The sequence below is a fragment of the Prenolepis imparis genome, unplaced genomic scaffold (genome assembly GCF_030444845.1).
Source record: "Prenolepis imparis isolate NDT839.2.m4 unplaced genomic scaffold, iyPreImpa1.0 SCAF_1, whole genome shotgun sequence".
Taxonomy (NCBI): domain Eukaryota; kingdom Metazoa; phylum Arthropoda; class Insecta; order Hymenoptera; family Formicidae; genus Prenolepis; species Prenolepis imparis.
In genome coordinates, this window is record NW_028141159.1 from 7,332,404 (window position 1) to 7,357,061 (window position 24,658).

General features: G+C 33.7%; 1 protein-coding gene across 1 annotated transcript in view; it reads right to left on the minus strand.

Annotated features, from left to right (window-relative positions):
• The window catches only part of Invadolysin (leishmanolysin-like peptidase, invadolysin), a 256,032-nt gene that overhangs the window by 227,761 nt on the left and 3,613 nt on the right, over positions 1-24,658 (minus strand). The window contains exon 2 of the mRNA XM_083052517.1: positions 22,856-23,220. Coding sequence (XP_082908643.1) covers positions 22,856-23,038 — 183 coding nt within the window. The 5' untranslated portion in view covers positions 23,039-23,220. The remainder of the gene's footprint in view (positions 1-22,855; positions 23,221-24,658) is intronic.

Consider the following 24,658-nt stretch of genomic DNA (forward strand, 5'->3'; position numbering starts at 1 on the left):
CCGTGGCGGGAAACACGCGTACGTGCTCGTTTCGCAAATTGCATCTTCTCGATTTATATATCCCGAACTATCTCGCCTCCCTCGAATGCTGCAGGCAGCATCTGCGCGCGCCGGCCACGATCGCGCGTCGTGCAACGGGATGCAACCCGAACGAGAATGTAATTATTTCCTCTCGGACGCGAGAAGGGAACTCGTCGGGAGATCATTACCCGCACTTAACGCCCCGGAACAACGACTTTCGGAAGTACCATTAACTCGTACGCGACCCGATCCACGGCGCATTGCAAGCAAATGCGCGCGCAAACGCGAATCGCACAAGAATTTGCCTACCACTAGTGTATATATCACCAGAAGGAGCGTCGCATGGAGATACGGCCCGGGACAATGAAGTTTCGACTGTTCCGCCGCTATACGAAGACCGGCAACGGCATTGGCAGAGATTTCATTACAGATACGGGAAAATGAGACTGACATCGCACAATGGCAATAATACTCCGATGCGCTACCAACCAAGGATCGAACGTATACACGAGGCCCGTACATCTCGAGTGCAATACTACGTTGAAGAGAAACGTGCCGCGCAACACGCCCGATAAGGTCATATTATCCTTTTCTTTGAAACATGCAATGCATAAGAGAATTATGTCTGGAGCGTTTCGGAAAAAGGCGGCGAGAATCATAGCCCCGAACTTTAGTGAGATTATTATAAAAATAGTGGAGTTAAATTTTAAATCTAGCAAAAAAAAACAATAAATGTTACGCAATGCGCCAGTCATTTAAAATGAGACAGCGATCTCCTCAAGTGGAAAGAAGGATGCTAGTGATGTCGCGATATTCTACGCAAATTAGATCTGTAAATTGTAGCGATTGCAACAATACACACAACACTGTGAGTTAATCGATCTTTTATAGTGTGGTGGTGGTGCTCTCAAGCTGCATGTTTTGCATTTTTATATGCATCACAAGATTACGCAGCAATCGTGACGTACCGGCGGAATACAGCTCGTTAACTTTCTCGGGCAACGCTTTCACGTATACAATCATTCGAATGGCAGTCACGTTATCGCCTGATTATGGTCGGAAATTCTTTCGTACACAGAAGTCGTTCACCCCTTCAACTAAAACGCACTAACCTTATTATGGTGGCTTACATTTCATTCGAAAAGGCTTCTCACCCTCGCGAGCCGCTCTTGTAAAACAACCAACCATAAAAGATCCCATTACCCTATTATCCACACACGCGTATGTAGCTTTTTAAATGCATTAAAGGAGAAAAAATGTTCATACGAAATTTTAATAAAAATGTTAAAAGTATCACTAAACAAATCACAAGAGTTAATAAAACTGCATGAGTACACTTTATTTTAGTTCGACATTATTATTCTGATTCTACTATTTTATAAAAAAATATAAAAAAGTTTTATAAAAAAAATTATATTCTAAGTTTTTTAAATATTATATAATTTTAAATTTCGCATTAAAAAAATTAGTTTAGATAAAAAATGCTTATAAAAGATATAAAAATTTTATCTTAATATATCTGCAGATATGTATTTATATTTTTATATCGTTGATCCATTTAATACGACCCGTATATCAATCAGATTAAAGAAGGTTTTATAAAATTTGTACGTGCAAATATAATAACATGTGTAAATAATGATGGACTAAAATAGTGTGAGTATAATTTACTCAAATAATATGATATACGATGGCAAACTTATGGAGACGACATATACACGGCGCACATTGCCTGATCCCGACATTAATACGAATGCTTTACGAGCCGCATGTGTAATGCGTCGAAAAACGTGTCAGACAAATATTTACGTACTTGTACGTTGGACAGTAATTACGCGTTTTAATACTCACTCTATCAGCCTCTTTACGCAACAAAAATTTATAGAGCCATATCGTAAGCAAATAATATATAATTACTCCAATATATGTATAGATAACGAAATATTTTCTGTGCAAATATCATTTCTACGTTAAAAAATTTAAACATACTAAAATATCTACATAAATATTCCTGATTAGAAAATGACTCATTTTTTACAATTTTTTTATATATAGAATAATACAGAATTAATAATAATTACTAATTATACTTTTTTTAAAATAATTATATATTCTATATAAAAAAAAAGACAGAAATGTATTTCTTTCTCTATAGTATATACTACGCTTCTATTATTATTTTTACACACACGTATATATTTATTCTATATATATACACACATATATACACATTCAAAACATTTTATTCGTTATATATCTGTTGCGGTGGATAATTCACTTTTTATTTTTCTCTATACCGATAGTTCTGAAAATATATAGCTTTACACCATACTTATATAGGGTCATCCCTATCATACACTGCAGTCTATGATGTATATGATCATAAAAGCTTCTAAAAAAGATAATCGTATATTTTATCACGTTTCAGAGGCAATTTATATCAAACGAAACCATACTATAATATAGATGACGCTCAACTAGACCTCGAAAATTATTTCTGTATAAACACACGTTTATCGAACTTGTCTGTCGGTACGGTGTCAAATAAAAATTGGCAAACACGAGAGCTATTATACGTGTCATTTCATACAATTTACGATGGTTGATAATGTCTTTATAATGAGTTCCCAACATCATAAAGTTTATAGACGTTACTATAATTACAGATAACGCGACTCTATAATAAAATATTGTTTGTATAACAAAAAATTATCGTATCTTTTTATAGATATATATTTTATAGATATATATATATATGTAACCATAAGTGATCTTTATAATGTCTTATAATATCTTATAATCTTTATAATAAAGGAATAAAAAGCATGATCTTACAATTCAAAAATTGAAAACAAAATAAAATTATTAAAAAGAAATAATTGCACGAAAAAGAAAAACAAGAATTTTCTATAATCGTTTTCTTTGCAAGCTGTCACGAACTACATCAGTATACAGCAAACAATATAATCACTATAAAACATTTCATATTAGAAAGTAGAGATTAAATTGGTTTTTTTAATTGGAAATCGCAATGTAAATAAAAATTTATTAAAAAAACTTTATATATAAAAATAAATATTTACAATATTAATCGAATAAGCTTATATTCTTTGACAATCTGAATATTAAATTTTCTTCGCCAATTAATTTTCCGCATGTAAGACACTATTTCATTATTTTTTGTTATATGTGTTTTGTATAAAGAAAGAAATAAATAAATATTTGTTATTCCATTCTGTCGCGTTGAAAAACATTGCATGAAACTTGTCTCAATTATATTATATATCACACAAAGACACGCACAACCATGTAAATTGACATCTCTATAACAATCATCTATCATCGCCCCAAAACAGTGACATCCTAATTCATGAACGGAAAAAAGGCACAACTAAGAACGATAGATGCGTCGTTAAGATTAATCCTCTCAATTCCCGCGATCGATGGTTCTCGTGAGCAAAATGGATTCCTTCGTCACTCTAATCTTGACTGTCGAGGGAAAGAAAGAACGGTGAAAAACGGAAGGGTCTCGAATGGTCATTTCGCCCGGGCAAGGAAGCAAAATTGCTAAATTGAAAGCATAAGAGAGATCATTCTCAAACGTAGAAAGTGAACGGAAAGAATCTTTACACGAACGTTATCGTAAATCTGACTATTTTAAACTGGAAATTCAATTGCTATAAATATCAATTGATACTCGCGATCATTAATATCAATTTATTATTTCGACTGCTTTTAGTGAAACCATGCTACAATCGCGGTAACAAACCCAATGAAATATATCTTTCTATAGAAAATAGAGATCAATTTGCAACTGTCGAATCTCATAATTGTGAACCAATCGCTTTGATATCACGACAACTAAAAATTCGCGATTGTTTTGCATGTTTTGCATTGTTTTATTTTATAATTCTCGTTTATTTTAATATTGTATCTGGGTGTGATAAGTTTTTACATTATTATGATTCATATACAAATTTATATTGAATCAAAAATGTCTCTTTAGCTTCGTTGTAAAAAAAACCTATATAAAAAAAATCTAATTATATTATTACATTGATAATAATGCAATAAAAAAATTAATCCATAACAAGTAAAAAGTATTTAATACAAAATTAGCAATTTTACATAAAAAAATTCAAGATTGGGAAAATAAAAATATAAATATAAATGCATCAAATTTTCTGTAGAGATTTTCAGTGGAATAGTTGAGTAATTAAATTTAATATTACTTTCTCTTCTTTCTATTTGCAATATTATTCTCGCTTGTTATCGACGAAATCCGCGATTAGTACTCTGCATAAAAGAAATAATACGAAGAGCACTTCTAGAAAGATTCTGAAAAGTACGATATAATATTCATGACTTCTGCAGCATGGAACGAGGAAATCTTCTCGTACATTAGGAGATCAATAGTGTTGGGCAACTTTAATCTCTCATCATGTTGTTACTTTTTCAAGATTCAGCTCTTGTACACGTACCTCAGCGCTTAGTTTCACAGAGATCTTTCATAACGCTTCTTCCCGTACTTATTATTATTGCATCTAAGAAAAACAGCGAAGTTATCTTAAGCTGTATTAATAGAACATTTTAATGCCAAAAGTTTTGATTCACAAAACTCGAGGAATTATCCTGATATTAAACAGATCTTACGTAATAATTCATCTCTCTTTCTCTCTCTCTCTCCGATTTCTATTATTTATCATTCCTATCTTTTTAATTAACATATTTATTTTTCTTTATTAAAAAGAATGACAAAAAGTAAGATTCTTTAATTAGAGAAAAAAAAACTTAACTGCAAAAATTAAGATCCGTTTGTTTTGTCCTTAAAGAGCATAAAAAATTACTTTTCGTACCAAGTTCTGTTCATTAGTTTAACGACTCCAGAGGAGAATTCTCAACATTTTATCGACTATACTATTAAACACCTGCATTTAGTGTATCCTACCATAGCAAATATCTGCATTTACCATTCGCGCATCCGCTAATTTCCGAACATCGCTTGGTTTACAGTTCGACACGTAACATTATTACCACATTTGCGTAATTATTATGCACGTGGTAGACGTAAAGTACCTGCAATCTGCACACGAATTCGCATATATGTATGTCGTAAACTCTTTAATGTTTACAGTAACTGAACAATTTATCGACTGAACACGTGGTTTGCGTTACGGTTGGGTTATTGATACTTCAGTAACAATGCTATATGTACCGTGCCAATACACACCGATGCATTCGTATCCATCTCCTATTGCTATGTACTTATCCGGTGCTACGCATGGATTTAAATAAGTGCGGAAGCAACATAATGTTATGCCTTGCATTAACGTTGAACATAAAAGAGAATTAATTAGCGAAACGACTGATAGATTCCGTGACGTATAAAAGATGACGTTTAAAAAATTGTAGGAAATTTATATTTAAACTTTAATATAATGAACGAAATAATTAATATAATAAATTTTAATATAATGAAGAGAATAAATAAAAAATTACTAAAACATTTAATTGTATATATATATATGCAGTAAACAAATTACGATGAAAACGTCTTTACAATTTTTTTATGACAGTTGTTTAAAAAAGGTAATCCTTACATAAATCTATCTCTAATTATATTCTCTTGTATCGAAATAAATTGAAACAAGTCAATGGAAACTCTCGTGTATACATATATAAATTATCATCAAACATTATTCTCTCATTTACATTATTTATTTAGTCGAATTTGAATAGCGCATATTTCGGGGATGATATATAAATGAAATGCAATACACGCTTCGCGAGGGAGATACCAATCGAATCGCTTTCTCTCATTCAGAAAATCGGCAGATGGAAATTTAAAACTAGTGGTAAGCAACACAGTTCTCTCGCGAGCTTTCACGGATGTCGATATCATCCAAAGAAGTGAAATGAAAGCCGTATGGGGACAGGATCCATAGCCGTTTCGAGACACGGTGAAGGGTGCACATTCGCTTTACGACACGACCAATCTTTCGAAACAATAAAATCAATAGTGGAAATCGTCTTACGTCGTCCGCGTAATGTAACGAGACTTTCGATTACACCGGAGCAAAGCCAAGCTCTCTTGGAAGAGGCGGGTTCACGTGATCGGATTCGCGCTGAATCCCGTGTGCGAAATAAAATTCCAGACAGTAAAATCACAGTCGAGTGATTGTAATTCGCAAAGAAACCGCGCACGGCGGCCTAAACCGAGTACGTTTCCCGCCAATATGTAAGCCACTGGGTTGTCAGGCTATCGGTATGCAGTACCGGCTTCAAAATGGTCTGATAGCACCCGGCTCGAGATTCTCGGCACGAACGAGGCGCGTAGCCTCCCCGCTTAGGAATACTTAAACGACGGTCTAATGTACGGCACCAAAGATCGATTCGCGTTCGCGACGACGGCCGATACTCTACTAAATGTATATTCCGTATCAATATTTCAACTTGAAACGCACAATCGAATTGTAAAAAACGAAATGTGAAAATATATAAAATACCGTAACTCTACAATTATTATCGTAATTTAAATATATACATTATATATAAAAGATTTTCCATGCATATATTTTTATAACGAATGGAACAAAAAATATGTTTGCTGTACAGATATATATTCGGTAATAAATTTTTTTGCGAAATACGTTGATCATCAATTACTCACGGTCAAACAATTAACGCGCGTTGAAATTCGGAATCGTTCGTCCGCGTGCCAGATTTCGTCCAGCACACAAGTCAATCATCGATGACGTTGAAAAACCTCGCTTTCACTAATCAACATTTCTCCCAGCATTATTACATTACGTTCAAATTATTAACGATGAATTGCAACATCGTTTCCGAAACATAAAATAATAAAAATATATGCTATCTTACGCGAGATGAAAACATCGTTTTAAGTTACAAAATCAACGATACTTTAGAGAGAATTATTACGATTATAATATATATTTCATAATACATATATAAAAGCAATATTTTATCGTAAAAAAATAACGATAATTGCGCGTTTAGTTTCACTGCTCTTAATTATTCTTAATGGAAGGTACTATAAGGTTAAGCGCAATCATACTATATAACGGTTACGCAATAAAGCTCTAAGTTCAGACTTTATTATAAGACATATGTTCGCGATATATCGTGTTTATTCCTCTCGATCGGGTTCCCTAATTTAATATTAAAATCGCTGAATGCATTTATTACTAATGTATATATGTATAGTTTATATAATACATATAACGTATAAACTTCATAAACTACATTAAATAATTCAAAATCAAATTAAAAAATCAGATCGCGATATTTTCAGCGAGACGTTATTTCGCGGATGTCCAAACGGACCGAACAGAATATTCTTTACACAAGCATTTCTCGATAAATATATAAAGCTTAAAAATATATTCGTACAGCTCGCGGCTCTTGCTTCGGAGCACAGATCGATATTATGTAGTAGCGAGTCGACTACTGTCGTGAATCCGATTGGAACTTTATTTGGCGTTTTCCATACGCGAAAATACCACCCAACATCCGCCGAAAAAAGAACAACTTCTAGTCAATCCACATCCGTGATAGCTACAAGCGAGCTTTTGTTCCGATAGTGTAGCTCAGGTCACCAGATATATATACATATATATATTCTGTGCACCCTCGATTTTCCAGCCTGTGGAGGTCTCTCGGTTCGTGCCCCGCCTACAAACCCGATCTGATTAGACGAACAAGCGGCCAACCAAGGGAACCAACCAGTCGATTCGAATTCAGGATCTCAAATTCGCGCAGGTTACGTGCCGTCGATCGTTGCTTGTGTACCACGTGTATGTATGTGTGTGTATGTATTATACCACAACATCACTCCGCTACCATCAACCCCGTGCATTCCGAGATAGAAGCTCACCTAGATCACGGCAAACGGGTGATGAGCCTGTTGTTGCGCGCCGAGACTGATGGCGCGAGGATACCGAGCGCACGTCCTTTGAGACGTATCAAGGTTCAGCTATCATTTAGCGGGGCTCTAAGTAAGTCGCTATTAAGACGCTCGTACGCAGCACCTGCATGCATTGTGTGCATACCGCATACGCCCGGCTGCCTTACGTACATGTGCATTGTATTACCCGCTAACTGACGAGTCGAGTCGCTTCCTCGAGACAAATTACGGTTGTCAACGTGAATACGTTTCACGCGTATACACGAATACGGCTGCGGTAACACGTACGTGATCGATGTACGTTAAACTTACGTCTTACAGGGAACACAATCTTACATCTCGCCGAATGCACCGTGTATATGCAAGAGTCTTCTGTTATCATATGATTTTTAAAATGTCACGCGTTATGTTTGCCACCGCGCAAAGTTATTCACGAATTTTTAATATTTAAACAAGTTTCGTCGTAATTAGAATTATGCGCTGATCTTTTGTCAGAGTATGTTATATTGCAAATTTTACACTGTAAGAGCTCTATATATTGAATGATCAACAAATATATTTATTTTTAAAACGAGACGAATAAGAATTCGCAAGCGACTCTATGTCCTGAAACATTCGAAAGCTATAAGGATACATTGAAAAGTTCGATAAACTTCACAGGTGCAGGAAATGTAGTGAGTTTATTGAAGTACATATCGTTTAATGTAGCCCGCGGAATTTTTATTGACACGAAACAGTTTAAATTTTATGACGGGAAGACGGTAACGGAAATGCACGCAATATCGTATTTTTCTATTTGCACTCGGAGATACCTTCAGAAAGTAACCAGCTGTGTGTTCGTGGCGATCATGAGTTATAGTTGCGAAAATCCAGCATGATTTATAACTAACTTGAACGTATATTTTTCTCACTCTCATTAGAGTAACATTTGTTTCTATGAGCACTGTACATGTCAATGATTTGCATTCTAATTACATTATCACGTTACTTTTTATTTCAAATATCAATAAGAACATAATATCAGAAATCAACTATAATTAATAATGTAAGAATTTTATAATCCTATATTAATTAAATTTCTTTCAAACCCTCATAATAAATTATTATTAAATAATTATTAAAATAATAAATTTCAGAGATATTCTTAAAATGTTAAAAGATCGCGAATATTGTATTTTCAATGCATTTATGCAATGGCTCAAATATAACATAATTATTACAAATAAAAAAAACTCAATAAAAAAAATTATTAAAACTAGGCATCGTGATATTTCTTAAGAATAATATTTATATCGCAAGAAATTTCAATCATTGTGGCACAGTTAATAATCTATTTCATAGTCAAGCAAAGCCTTGCTAAGGTATTTAATGTCATAAATTTAACAATTTTTATACTGCTTTATTTTATTTATATCCAAACTGTTTTGCAGGTAGAAAAATTTCGTGCATTATATCATAGAATTAAAAGATTCACTCAACAATACGCGATTTAATCACAAATGTTTATAAAACAACTTGTATAACATATTGTATAAGAAGCTTAAAACAAGCATGAGTCATAAAAAAAATCATATAAAAAAATATAAGTTAATTAATAAAAATCTTATCGTTTAATATTTATTTGATTCGTGCGAACAGTTAAAGATTAATTTTCGTTGGAATCGACGCACCGACATCCGCGTACGGCTCGAGTAGCCTATCTATTCCCGATTTATATTTGATATATATCGAGCCTTTATATTCTTAGAGTTAAAGATTAGTTAACTTTTGATGCCCTTTATATTCAGTTTCGATAATAAGATAATACATAATAGAAGTGAAATCAATTGAGCCGGATGTTGCGGACCAAATAATTGCGCTTCGAAATACAGACTCTGGCAGAGAATAATCAATATTTAATGCTATAATTTATGCATCTCTTCTCCTCTATTATCTGAATGATATATGAATATCACGTTAATGATCCATAATTTACATCGATTCCCAACTTTAGCACTTTCGATTCAAATGCATTAATTTTTTGACATTATGAAAAATACCCATCCAGCTTCGATTATATTAAAGAGAGTTCTGCGTTCACCGCTGAATTCTTATGACTACTCTAAAATTTTAATTGGAAAAGTTTCAGCGTGCATACAGCAGGATACAAGTTGCAGAAACTAACCTTTTAATTAATGCCGCATTGTGAATGCATTTAGTAATAACGAGGCGGCTAGGAAAAAGCGACACAAGAGGAGCACTTTTGTTTGCGCGGTATACTTTGCGGTTGTAATTAGAACAACTCACGTTCGTTACAGAAACGCTGCATTTAAAGGTATCACCAACACTGTCGGCGTTGTTGCGAGAGAAACAGTTTTTGCATAGAAGCCATACGGCTGCTGTGTAATTGCCGTTCGTGCTTACGAGTTAATATGCCTGACGCAATGTCGCGTTTGTATTTATGCACAATCCAAGGCAATTATTCAATGCCGTTATAAGTAACGCGAGAAATGGATTTGCGATAAGCTTTATAAAATATTTCTTGTCGCGCATTTTTAAACTTTCAAAGTAAAGGAAAATGATAAGTTATTCTTCAAAGTTATTATAACAAAAAAGAAATCAAGGATCAAATTCATCTTCCTGTGTGTGTTCAAAAAGGGTTTTAACGTGACACGATTGTAATAAATTCGTTAATAACAAGTAAATTTTAGTAAATAATATATTATTAATATTATAAGTAATTTAAAACATTAAAAATTATATATCTGATTTTGAATTTTAGTTCATATACGTAACATAAATTGAAATTTAATGTTATTATAGGCTGAAAATTGGCTGCATATTTAAGTTTTATAATGCTGAATTATTTTATACATTCTTTTAATAAATTGCAAAATACTTGTGCCATTCTTAAAATAATTCAAAATAAATTAGATATAAAAGAAAGTATAGACGAAACATAAAATTATATTTAAATAATTTTCTTTTATTTAAAAAAAAAAAAATTTTTTTTTTTTAAATTCGCTAGTTATGTCACGCAATATAAAGTATCGGGTGTGTATATTTGGCGCGAATGTGGAAATGCCTTATATCAAAAGAGAATAGACGGTAGAAACGCAAAACTTTCACCCGCGCGCGGACCGGCGTCCTACCTCGCGGAATAAGTTTAGCGTACGAAACGTTATTTGCACAAGAAGCGGTAAACTCCAAACTCTTCAGCGGAAAGTTTCGCGGACAACTTTTCGAGTTGTAAAATCAAGCGGCGTGGTGTGTCCCTCTCCGACACAGTCCCTAGCAGATATCAGAGATTGCCCTCCGACCTCGTCCGAGAAGACGTGCCGTGAAACGCATCCCGAGTGAATCTCATCGAATCGATCGAGTCGGTTGTGTTCTAATCTCCTTACTTGCCATTCGCCAGTGATTCCACAAACACAATGAGCTTCTGACATGAATTTCCTTACAGCTGATGGCATAACTAATACAATCGTGATCAGGAATGCAATCATAGACACAACATGAAATGTTACAAGAAATCCTCTGAAAAGAGAAAACTTTCTCCCTCTCTCCCTCCCTCTGTCTTTCTCTCTTTCAAATAATAACAGTTCTATTCGCTTAAGATGAACTTCATTGCGTTACATTTTATTGCATTATTTATCGTTAAGATTACTGTCTTTCGTCCTTTTTCGAAACTGTGAAATTACTCGAATAATTTTCAACGCAATTTCGCATATAACAATGGACCCTCTGTTGTATGATTCGCTTATAATTCTCCCAATTTTCTGGCTGTAACCCTATGGACAACTATCTACGCATTATGGTGCTCAACGAACTTTGACTTTGGAGCTTTCGACAATGGACAAGCTCCAATAAATATCAGGTTAAACCTAGTATGATGTATAGTATAACAAAAATTCTTTAAAAGTATATTTTATGTTTTGTACCATAAAATGCTTTGATAGCGCTGGCAATGTGTAAACTATAAGAAATGTAAATTTAATTTATATACGAGTTACCAGACGCAAAACTTTCTAAATTTTTTGAATGAACAAATCCGTGTCAAAGAAATTTCTTGGATAAATATCATTAAGTCAACACGTGTATCTCATTATGCAAAAAAATTTGAGACTTCTTCAATTAAATAATTTACCATCGATAATATGATTCATTATCATTTCTTGTATATAATAAGAAGAGATCATTTACAATTCTCTATAATATTTTTAGTGGACAATATTAATGAATGCGTTGATCTTCGGAGTGAAATAAATTAAAATAATATAATCACAAACACACACACAAACATACATACATACACACGAAATGTAATTCATTTTCTGGTGATCACTGGTAAACCAAATGAACAACATCGAAAATATTATTTAATCGTATTTATAGACTTTATGCTAAACGCCATCCCGTGTCAAACCCCTGAATAATTAATAGTTTAATCTAATTGTAAGTCCTCTCGTGACTCGTATACGATTGAGATAAATATTTGCGTTAAGGCAACCGCATCGGTAGCGACATCGCGGCTCCTGATTTCGATTTCGTTCTAAATCGATCATTCATTATAGGCAAATTAATAAGGCAGTGGCATCGCGATGAAAACTGATCATTATTTTCGTCTCGCGCTAATCCGCCAAATCCGCTTCATCGTACGAACATTCGCTTTCCCCTAACCATATCGAGTCATTTGTTCATAAATATTGATACGTTTAAACCAAATGAGGCAATTCGAGTTTTAATTCCCCAATGAACGTCTACCTGATATTGTAAAATCACCTGGCAATTCGCTACCATCCCTATCAACGTGATAATCCAAGTTTAATTAAAGAGCACCTAATATTTTCGATCATTTAACTTTTTATAGGAAAAATTATTATTGCGCAATTGAAATATTCACTACTAAATAATTTATTCGAAATATTAAATACTAAATATAAATATATGTATATTTATCTTTGATTGAAATATATATTTACCTACCTAAAGTGAAAAAAAAAAAAACGATATAGAAAATTGTGAGAAAACAAAAACAAGCTAAATTACATATAACATTAACCAATACTAGAAAAAAAGTCGACGATCTACAGAAATACTATGACAAAAAAAATAACATTCTTCCGAGCTTAATATATCTGTTTGGCCATCTATCAATTCGAAAATCCCCAATTTTCAGAGCAATAAAGTGTACATGCGTCTCCTTGAAGGCTGATTTACGTCACAATTAACAAGGAAAAAGAAATCCTGTTTTGTTCGATCGAGGCTTAAGTTGTCTTATAAGGGGTAGCGCATATGTGCACGTGTGAATTGGGGAAATATCGATAGGCACTTGTCTCTTCATTCATCCCACCCGACTCTCAACGAACATTGTTCGCTTACATCGACGTTCTCGCGTACACGAAACCATCCGTAGTATGAAAAAGGAACTTTTGCCGAAGAACGAAAGCGACGTAAAGCTCCGACCAGATTGGTTTACTTCTGAGGCCACTTCGCTCCGGATTCTCGTTGGACGTGCTGGATCTACCATCGGAAATCTCCCGCTCGCGAGCAATCTCTGCGTACTCTTTTCTGTTCGTTTCTCTTCCTTCAACGCGTCCATCGTCAACAACCCCCCTCGTTTCCAAACTTCGTCGAGAGCGCCAGAATTACAACACTTGTCAGAACGAGAATGACGTTGTCTAAGGGGTCACGCTTGGTGCACCGCCAAGAAACTGTATATCGGGAAAATGTCGACATGCAAATACTTCCAGGAGAATACTATTTTATAGAGCAAGATGATGGACGGTATAAATAATGGGAGCGGGAATCGCGATTGTATACGTGAACTGGATAATAAATTCAATAATTTCCGCAAGTTGAGCATCAATCATGAAACCTAATTAAAAATAAAAATATCATGAAATATCTTATAGGCTTTATAAAAAGAGATAAAAATTTATTTAAAATTTAATTATATTTTTTTCCTCAAGCACCGTACAATATGTATGCATTCGCGAACTTTAGAAAAGTACAAGAACAATATTTATAATTCTCGACTCTATTTCATTAAAATTTTATTTCAATTACAGGAATAAATGTTATGCACTCTTCAAGTGTTTCGAAGAAAAATTATTTACGTTCTTATATTTAGGTTGCATTCGGGAGCACCAAGCAATTCACAATCTCATTTTTTGATAATACGTCGCACGTGAAATATTCATGAAATATTATTCCGTCACAGTCCCGTCGCCAAAGTTTACAAGAATGGTGTAATTTTTCGCAATCAAGATCGGCGTTGTTGGAAAAGCGGGCAGATTCAACAACGGACCGGCGAATTCTCGGCGAAGAAAGGCAACGAGCGCAAACCCGATATCCTGCGCAGCAGGAAATGCAAAACGCGGCCGTGGAAATTCCGTTCTTTGCGGAAATGGAATATTAAGCTCATCTGCGGATGGTCCACTAATTAGCGCAACGGCGACGTTCCCGAAATGTTTCGTACCCTGCCGCTTTGAACCCTATTCACCGTCGCCTCGAGTTTACCGTGACTGCTATTGTCTGTTCAAACAATCCACCGTGATTAATCCAGAACGTTTCCTGCGAAAACTATGACCCCGCTGGACAGACGGTCCGACCATCCGTCCACATTTACGCGGTCTGACTGCGGGATTTATGCCAGTAAAGTTTCCATATTAACATAGTAAGAGCTGCTTCGATATGCAAATCGAAGAGTTCTAAACATGATAAATAATACCCAAAAAATCCAAATATAAGTAATCTTGGAAATTGATTACAAACTGTCAAATAAAGTCATGGGAAGAATAAAGATTTTTTCGAACGTTGTAAAGCAAGTGAATGAAGCATTTAAGAAACGCTGCGATTCTATAGAATGTAACAATTTCTTATTTCGCTAAAACAAACTCTACGAGGCGAGTGTTGTTCTCGCTATAAAAGTTTCTTTTAAGGCTTAATTGTATCCAACCGTAAAACAATCCTTAAATTTCAACGGACAAATTCTCAATCTCCTCGTTTGAAAATAAAAGTAAAGAAAGGAAATTGAAGGTAATTGAAAGTCGTAGAATGTTCAATTATCGCGTGACAAAGCGCGCATATATTTAAAGCAGTTAAGGCTGGAACATGCACATTAGACTTGTACTAAATATCGGTTTTAGCAGAAAATCAATTGTCGTATCGACAAGCTCCGCGGCAGCGTTGCAGCCCACATAAAATGTTATCTAACGGGTAAATCGCGAGCATCAATCGTATCTCTCTTTTTACTCGAATATATAGACAGGCCGTAACGGATATCTGATATGCCTATGCGGGAAATTACTTGGCAGTTTTTACCGTCGGAATCGACGTCCCAAACGGGCCGTTCTTTATTAACGAAAGGACGAGCCGAAGGTGCCGCGCCGACAGAAAGTTCCGAATATGCATGGCTATGCAATTCGCGCGGTCCCTAGAGGTGCAAAAGTTGGTCAGGCAAAAAGCGGCGGAAAAATGGAACGTAAAAGGACGAGAACAAGCGGCAGCAACGGTAGAAAAAGGAAAAAAAAAAAAAAAGAGCACGTCGCGCTGCACGAAGCGACCGGTCATCCATTTTCATTCGAAGCGTGCGACGCCCCGAAACTTTCAAAGCGGCCGCAAAGGCAGTACGTAATTCGGCCTCCGGTGACGCGCGACTCCAGCAATTTCACGTCCCACTATTTTGACCGAGGTTAAGGTTACACCGTTATACTATTCCCGAGTGAGCGATTCGTTTTATTAAATTCTCAGGCTGTCGGGAGAAAGTTTGCATTTCCCAGCAACAGCGAACGTGAAAAGCGACTCTAGAAGCGTTTTAATTTGCCTTTGTTCGTACACACGTTTTGATGCCGATAAGCACCAAGACGCGTATGGAATACCGCATTTCACATTTCGCTGTACAAAGTGAATATCAAAGTTCCCGGAAGTCAATTTTGATAATGTAATTTTCAATAAACTTATGCTTTGACGTCTCCTATCGTGTTTCTAAATTTCGGAAATATTTGCAAGCAAATTAAAAAAAGTAAACTCTAAGGATTAGAAAGAGAAAATTTATATTAGAAAAAAATTATGTAAAAAAATTAATTTATCGTTCGCAATTACGTAATCGTTTCGCTTATCATTCGAGCTCGATCAATATTCTACGCAAACATAAAGAGTTAAATCTCAGCCCGGAGTCACTTCTAGATTAAACAAATTCGTCTTGATTGCAAGTTCGATTAATAGCAGAACGTTTCATCGAAGTTATTTACTGGAACACGTTCATTCAATCATGATTTTAAAATTGAGTTGAGTTTAAAATTGGATTTATTTCGACATTCGTTAACAGTCCGGGTTCCCTACCGACCTTCGTTCATCACGGTACTTTGCTTTAGACATACAGAGATACAGCCATCTTTATCAAATTATGAATCAAATAATTGAATAATATATTTAGTTCATGACGTGATGTAATGCAAACATTATTATTTTCTATGTTTAACTTGCTTGTCACAATTAACAGTATTATTATGTTTAACTTGCTTGTCACAATTGTATCATTAATTGCTAAACAATATATAGCTAAATGTATATCATTATTATACTCTGTATACTCATTAGCTTTAAAATGATATCATATGAAATATGTCGTAAAAAAGATGTTACATCCACGATATATGTGCAGAATATAATTTCAAAAGAAAGCTTTAAATTAAAGTAAAATAATTAAAGTAAAATAATTAAAAATTTTCCACAAATGATATACATTTCTATCATACACAATATTATATGTGATTTCAATGCATTATAAAGATCTTTATTAATATATGAAAGATGTTTCCCCAGAATTTTCCCCCACATCATCGATCTCGCCAATGATAGCGACAATAAATATCAATAATGTGGACAGATTTGTCGCACGAATACGTCATATGCTGCGAATATTTTGATGAAATGATTAGGGTGTACAACAAGGATGTAGCGCGTATCCGGTAGCAGCATATATACATCTGACGCGAAACTACACGGGTAATAAGCATTATCTATTGATAAGGATAGAAGTTGGGGGGAGTGATGGAAGCTGCGGCGTTAGCAGATCACCGTTATATTACAAATGGTATGGAGATGAAATTTAATTTGCACGTTCAACGCACCCCTCTCCCCGTTACCATAACATAACGTACCGGATATAATGCATGGCCTTGGTTATATATGACGCGATGTTGGTACGATACGTTTGTTACTAAATCCTCCCTGACAACACCTGACTCGCAAAAGTGATACAATATTCAAACAACAATTTAGAAAGCTTTGTTGCGCACTGATTTAAGTAGCCCGCGTAATCAGAAGCTACTAATGAGGAGTGCTATATGCCCGACCTGATTAACAGTTAATACGGGTATATTAAAGTGAGTCGGCATGAATGTTTCGGAGCGCCCTATCTGCACGTGTTTTCATATTCACTCGAAATAAAACGCAACGTAAACACACGTGCCTCGAGTTTTAAAATTTTTCTCGATTTAGATATGTGTTCGCAAAAAAATTTCAACCTACATGTATATACTCCTTATAGTGAATATATTATAATGCATTGCATCATTTAAATTAAATTTAAACAAAATTCACATTTAAATAAAATTTTAATGTGCAATAAATTATGCAATAGTTTATTACTTTTATTCATTTATATGTGATAAATAATTGTTATTTTAACTGTACAATTTAAATTGTTATTAAAATCTTGATCAAGATTTACATTTGTTGGGAAGTCTAATTTGTATTTAATTGTAATTTTAATGATATATGTATATTGCAATATTGAAATATAATATACAAAAAAATAAAAAAATAAAAAACTAATATTTAATTTATTATTATTTATTACATTTTGAAAAGTGTGTGTTAAATTATTATGTTAAATATGCTCTGCGCGTGTTTTATGTATATTGAAACATTTTATCTAACATTTACTCAGTTAATAAAGGCGTTAATAAAACTGCAAATATTTAATAAAATTGAATTAATTTTTATTAACGCCACGTTTGTATTATAAATTCAGATGTGTTATGTGTATATGCGCGTGTGCAGATCTTTGTATTACCATATTTTACTTCTCATAATTTGATAAACTAGTGATTATGAAAGATATTTTTTAATTATGACTTTGACTACAATATTATTTCTAATCGAATATATCGCGATTTACGTAATGATATTTTTATTTATCAGCATTAGCACTTAATCGAATGTCCGCGTGCAGTTCTAAATAAATACATTTGCAAATATCTTAATTAACTGACACCATGATTAGATTATAAAACTATACATGTGAAAGAATTATGTAAAAAAAAACGTAAACTTAACGTAAAATTTGAATTTTATAAATATGCATTTCTCATAGCAAACTTGTACTCTCAATGTGTGTTTTTTTAAAACACATGATCTTTTAAATTTAACGTGATATTTTATGTATAACTTGTTATGCTCTTATTATATGCATTTTTATATTCAAATTATATATAATTATATTTTTAATTACAATTAGCTCTAATATTATATTATTAATAATAAATATATTGATTTATAAATCACTATATATATATTTATATTTATATCAACAAGTTTCTCAATATGCTTAATAATCTCATTTAGCATAAGATTTTGCGATATTATGTACTTGTTTTCAAGAGATTGCAAAACATTAAAGCTTGGAATATTGCGTAGTTACATTTATGCTCAATCTAATATATACATTTTTGTTATTTAACTCAATGTTATTTAACTCGCGTCTTATCGATTTCATCATCATTTCAAAACTAAACAAATTTCGCCAGATTTATCAATGTCAAGAAAATCAAGTTTCACAGAAATAATAATCTGAAACTTATACACATCTCGTGTATAATATATATATTAAATTAAATAATAATATTTAATGCATTGTAAGCAGTAAATTTAATGCTGCATTACAATAGTAATATTTAATAGTTTCTCTAAAACAATTTTCTATTATAATATATTCAAAGCATTATATCTCTTTCGAAAAAAAATTTAACAAATAAATTTGTAAACGATGTCAACGGTATATTCTAAAGCAGAATTATTATGAAACTTAGCGAGATCTCATTTTTAAGTAGTAAGCAATAATTCCTACAAATACTTTCATGTAGCGCATGAAACGTTGTCCAGCTTTTTACGATCGGAATTAAATAAATACCCTATTTATTCTTTTATCTCTAAATCCAATCGCAACTGAGGATTGAGTATTTTATCGTAGAAAATGTATACTTCTGAAATGGAATTTCTTCGAACGAGACATGTATATATAAATACCGATTGGTCGGATAAGAATGTATTAATCGTCGATAATCCATCACGCGATTTCTGTACTGTAATTCCGTACTAACAATTTGTCAACGCGGGACGGACGGATCTTAACACTCTCGATTGATCCGAATCGAAGGGGATCGTCGAAAAAAAATTCAATACATAAAGCTCGCGTGTCCGGTTTCCACGATGTCCTCTCTTGAACCCCTCACCGTCGCGTATATCACTGCACGTCTCACGAAGCCCATAAACTTCGATGGGAATCGAGTTTCTTAATAACCTCCCTGCACACGAGATTTCAGCCGACCGCCTCGTAAATAAATCAGTGCTGGAGAAAAATACCGAGCTACGAACGCGCGCGTACATATATGTGACGCCGGCAAAATTCCATTCCCGTACACTTTCATTGAAGCGCTCGCAAGGAAAGTTTTTCCTACGGAATCGTGCGACCTACGTTTTACTTTTATTTTCGCCACGACTGCAAGAGAGCACGAAGTACTTCCGATAATCGTAATGAAAACTTGACACTTGCGCGCTACACGTACTTCTTTTGCTAGCGGAGAAAATTACGAGGATAATCGTAATGAAAACTCGACACTTTCCGCGGTGAAAACGGGTTACGAGATATTACGCGCGTAATTATATCTCCTTTATAGATATTATGACTTTAATTCTATCACGAGAAACAGATCTAAATTGTAACACAACGATCTCATATACGTACTGATTCGTTTTTAACCCAGTATGATTAATTTTCATCGTATAATTTAAAAATAAAAATCCCGAGATTCAAAAAAAGATCATCTCTTGTAATTATAAATCATGTAATTTACGCAAAGAGGAAAGAACGTGAAAGCATTTTTCTTGCAGCAAAAAATTTACAGAAATATAAATTCACACTGCATATGATATCGATTTGCACTGAAATTGATTTGTTCCGACTTTCGCGTATTATTAGAGTGGCAGAAAAGAAAAAGCAGACGGTAAACAGCTGGCTAGTCGCCAGATGGGCGAACACATAACTCAACCGCGCCTCCTTTATCGCTGGGCTCTTTACCGAATAAAAGGGCGACCGTATCGAAATGTGAATTATATCTTTAAGAGAATGCAAAATCGGTACGTGACGACGAGGAGATCGCCGAATAGAAAAGTTTTGCGAACGCTGGTGCGAGATGTTATAAGGCGGCACGAGCGGGACGCTATGTCGACCGTAAACTTTTATATTGGCATTCAAATTCTCTTTGAAATGGTCCTTAAAGCGCGCGAATATGTAAGAAATGGTACCATATATACTTTAACTGAGATGCAATAATTCATACCGTTAGAAAGATTAATTTGTAGCGTGGGATACAGGTTGCACCACAAATATTCTAGATAAATACATAGGCAGAGAGGGAAATTAATTTATCAATCACGATTGTTTATTTAATATACCATTATGAAGATTTAAGAATTAATAAGGATATAACATATATAACATGTATAACATGTATATATGTATATTAACTTAGATTTGTATTTAAAAATGACATAGTATATACTTTCTCTTGCGTTATTGATTAAAAAAGTAATTGACCTGCATTAAAGTTTTAATGTTAAATATATCACATTAATTATAAATATAAAAACTTAGTTTGAAAATGCTTAATTTTGTAGGTGATATCAAACAATTTAAAAGAATCTATTTCTATGAAAAAAAGTCTATTTCAATCTCACCACGAAATGCTTGAGATTAAAGAACGCGTCGCGTCGTATTTCTGAAGACATTTTAAGCTATATCAATATTTGCAAACGAAAATTGCAAATGTAATCGAGTGAAAAGTCAATCAAGTTAGTTCGTTCTGCGAATAGAGAATCATCTGTACACAAGCCATTCTAATCCTGCAAATTGATTCTATTTTTTTGAAACTAAAAAAAGGAAATGGAAATGACGGCTTGTCTGTTCACCGACGATTTCAAAACTTGTGCCGTATCCGTCGACTGTTTTCTGTCATGCAAAAAATAGCCCGCGTTCAAAAAGAATAAAATTAATATTTACGCAAAAATACTACAATTTCTAATAAATGATACAAGACCTACGATAATAGCATATAGTCTTGCCGTTTTTTGTTCTATTCTCTATAGAATTTTTAATCGAAACGGAATCATTTTTCTTTAACCTTTGATAAGAAATTTTTTTTCAATGTTAATCTCTCTCTCAAAATTATTATTATGGAGCGAAGCCTCTAAAATCCAATTAAAGTAGAATATACTACTTAAAATTGACTAAAGGATTCAATCTCATAAGTAAATTAGATGCCAAGAAACGGGAAAGTCTTCATTTTTAAATATTTATAATGCAAAAGCTATTGCTGCCTTTGCAATAATTTTATTCAGTAGCTCTAAAATATAACATTAGATAATACGATACTTTATAAATCGATAGACATTCATGATGTTGGGGAATAATTAATATTTACTAATATTAACTATAATAGTTAATATTCATTGAGGGCACAATTGTGTACATTATTCATCGAGCATCAAATGTCAATAAAATTCGTGTATTATAATGTCATTGCAGTATAGAAAATGCATATGAAAAAATGCAAATGAAAAAGTTTCAATAAAACAGACAATAATCAAATCAATGAAACATTTAAACGGTTTTCAGAATGCGCGAAGAACGCATTTAACATAGAAAGGGAGATTATAGAAAAAAAATATCGATGTATGCAATATATATGAATTGATTTTAATGATATTGTGTGTAAAATATATTTCAAATGCTAAATAAATGCCAATAATCCAAACTTTAACAAGATCGATTGTTCGCAAAACGTGACACGCAAACTATTAGAAGTCATACGGCGAGACATTCCGCAGCAGCACGTGTCTGCTGCGAAAACACGTGTTTCTCCCTCCTCCCGCCGCGCATGAAAACGTTCACCAAAGTCGTGTGAGTAAAGGGTGGGAGTAGCGCAAAAATGCACATCATAAGAATCAAATATAAACAACTTAATGCTATAAGCAATAATATATCACAAGGCGATTCCAATCTCAAAAACTCTTAACTATAAAAATTGATAAATCATAACAAGTCTACTATATCGCGTACATATTATATTTATCTATTTAGATTATTGTATGTATCAAAATATGAGATTCTATAAAATATAATGGAGAAAACGCGCTGAAACGTTTGAATTGGCATTAACGCAATCAATCCATATGGAGACACGTGCGAATGTATTCGATCTGGCACGCGATGTAAGCGAACATGTTTATTTCGTTTCTCTCGCGTATATTTACATAGTGGTCGCACGCTTTCGAATACGAACGATAGCAACTGCACGCGTCGCGTTTAGTAAACATTCCTTTCAACAAGATTAAAAACTCGTCGGGAAACGCTAAAGAAAAGAGAAACGCGATTGACAGACGTCGAAATATTAAAAGGCATCAGACGAACAAGGAAACGATCGAAAGGTCGCATTCGCGAAATACACAATTGACATATCTATACTTGCGCGAGGAAAGAAAAACGACGTCGACGACAACGACGATCAGAGTCTACTGTACTGCAGAGTGAAGAGAGGTTAGAATCGCCCTTCTTGTAATGCTCATGGATGATGCACTTACCTCGTGCGCCCGTGGATGCTGATGATCGCAGTGCCGGTGCTCGAACATCCCACTCACAAGACTCGACACAGCGCACATCGCAAGCAGAACGGCGATCGGTGACACGCCGATGCCGCGACGAATCTTCAACCGCACTCTAGCCGCCATCACAGACGATGTTCGCGCTCGCAACGCATGACACATACTGAGCGCGCCCGCCGGCGCCGCGCATTTATATAGCTAACGCGGCGGCAGGCAGCGCCGCGCGACTCACGTTCGATACCACGAGCGCGACGACGGCGGCGACGGCGGCGGAGGAGGCTGCACTCCGACGGCGACGACGATGATGATGTTGTCGCTGGGATAAACCCTTCGTCGTGAAAAACCTGAGAAGAAATCACAGGACTCTCTTATACGATGGGTCTAGCTTTCAATTTATAAAACTTCAAACTAAAGTTTCAATTTGAGATGAATTTATTAATTTTTTTCTCGTTATAAATGACTAGTGAACAAATAAATATAAAAAAACAGCAAATATCCTTGATATAAAACTGTTGGAAAAAGAAATTAGATATAAAATGTTTACGAAATTACAAGCATTGTATGAGCAACTAATTAATAATTAATAATTATATAAATTTTAGATTCTAAATTTTAGATTAGTACTTGAAAAAATCACAGAATTTTCTTATACGATGTATCGAGCTTTCAATTTAAAACTTTAATTTAAAATGAATTGATTTTTTTCTCGTTAAATGATTAGTGAACAAATAATAAATATAAAAATAAAACAGAGCAAATATCTCTCATAAAACTGTTGCAAAAATAAATTAAATATAAAATGTTTGCGAAATTACAAGCATTGTATGAGCAACTAATTAATAATTAATAATTATATAAATTTTAGATTAGTTCTTGAGAAGAAATCACAGGATTTTCTTATACGATGTGTCGAGCTTTCAATTTAAAACTTCAAATAAAAACTTTAACTTAAGATGAATTTATTTTTTTGTCGTTAAATGATTAATGAACAAATAAATATAAAAGAACAACAAATATCTTTGATATAAAACTGTTGCAAAAAGACATTATAAAATGTTTACGAAATTACAAGCATTGTATGAGCAACTAATTAATAATTATATAGATTTTAGATTCTAAATTTTAGATTAGTTCTTGAGAAGAAATCACAGAATTTTCTTATACGATGTGTCGAGCTTTCAATTTAAGATGAATTAATTTTTTTCTCGTTAAATGATTAATGAACAAATAATAAATATAAAAATAAAACAGAGCAAATATCTCTCATATAAAACTGTTGCAAAAAGAAATTAAATATAAAATGTTTGCGAAATTACAAGCATTGTATGAGCAACTGTGTTATGGTTATAAAATTATTAAGTTTACATGTAAAATGCAATAACTGCTTTTCTATAGCTACGGATACGATCTCTACGGTCTGATTGTCGTGACATTGTTACAAGAAAAAGCTAGCAAGGCTTAGTTTAACATCGAAATCATCGATGCATCTAATGTAATCGTGGTTTAACCTCGTGGAAAAAGTAGAAATGCGCTGAATGCGCAACTCGGACAGTTATACATATATAAATTCACGAAAAATATAGCTGTTATTTCTCGATAAGAAGTTGTATTTACTTAAAAGCAGGCAATATCACGTTATCTTAGATTATGATGTTGGAAGCGAAATTTGCAAAAAATTATATATATATATATATATAAATGATTTTTTATTACAACAAAATCGGTTTAATAATAGATTTGAGCTGGAATGCTAAGGAAATGTGCAAAGGTTTTGACAACAAA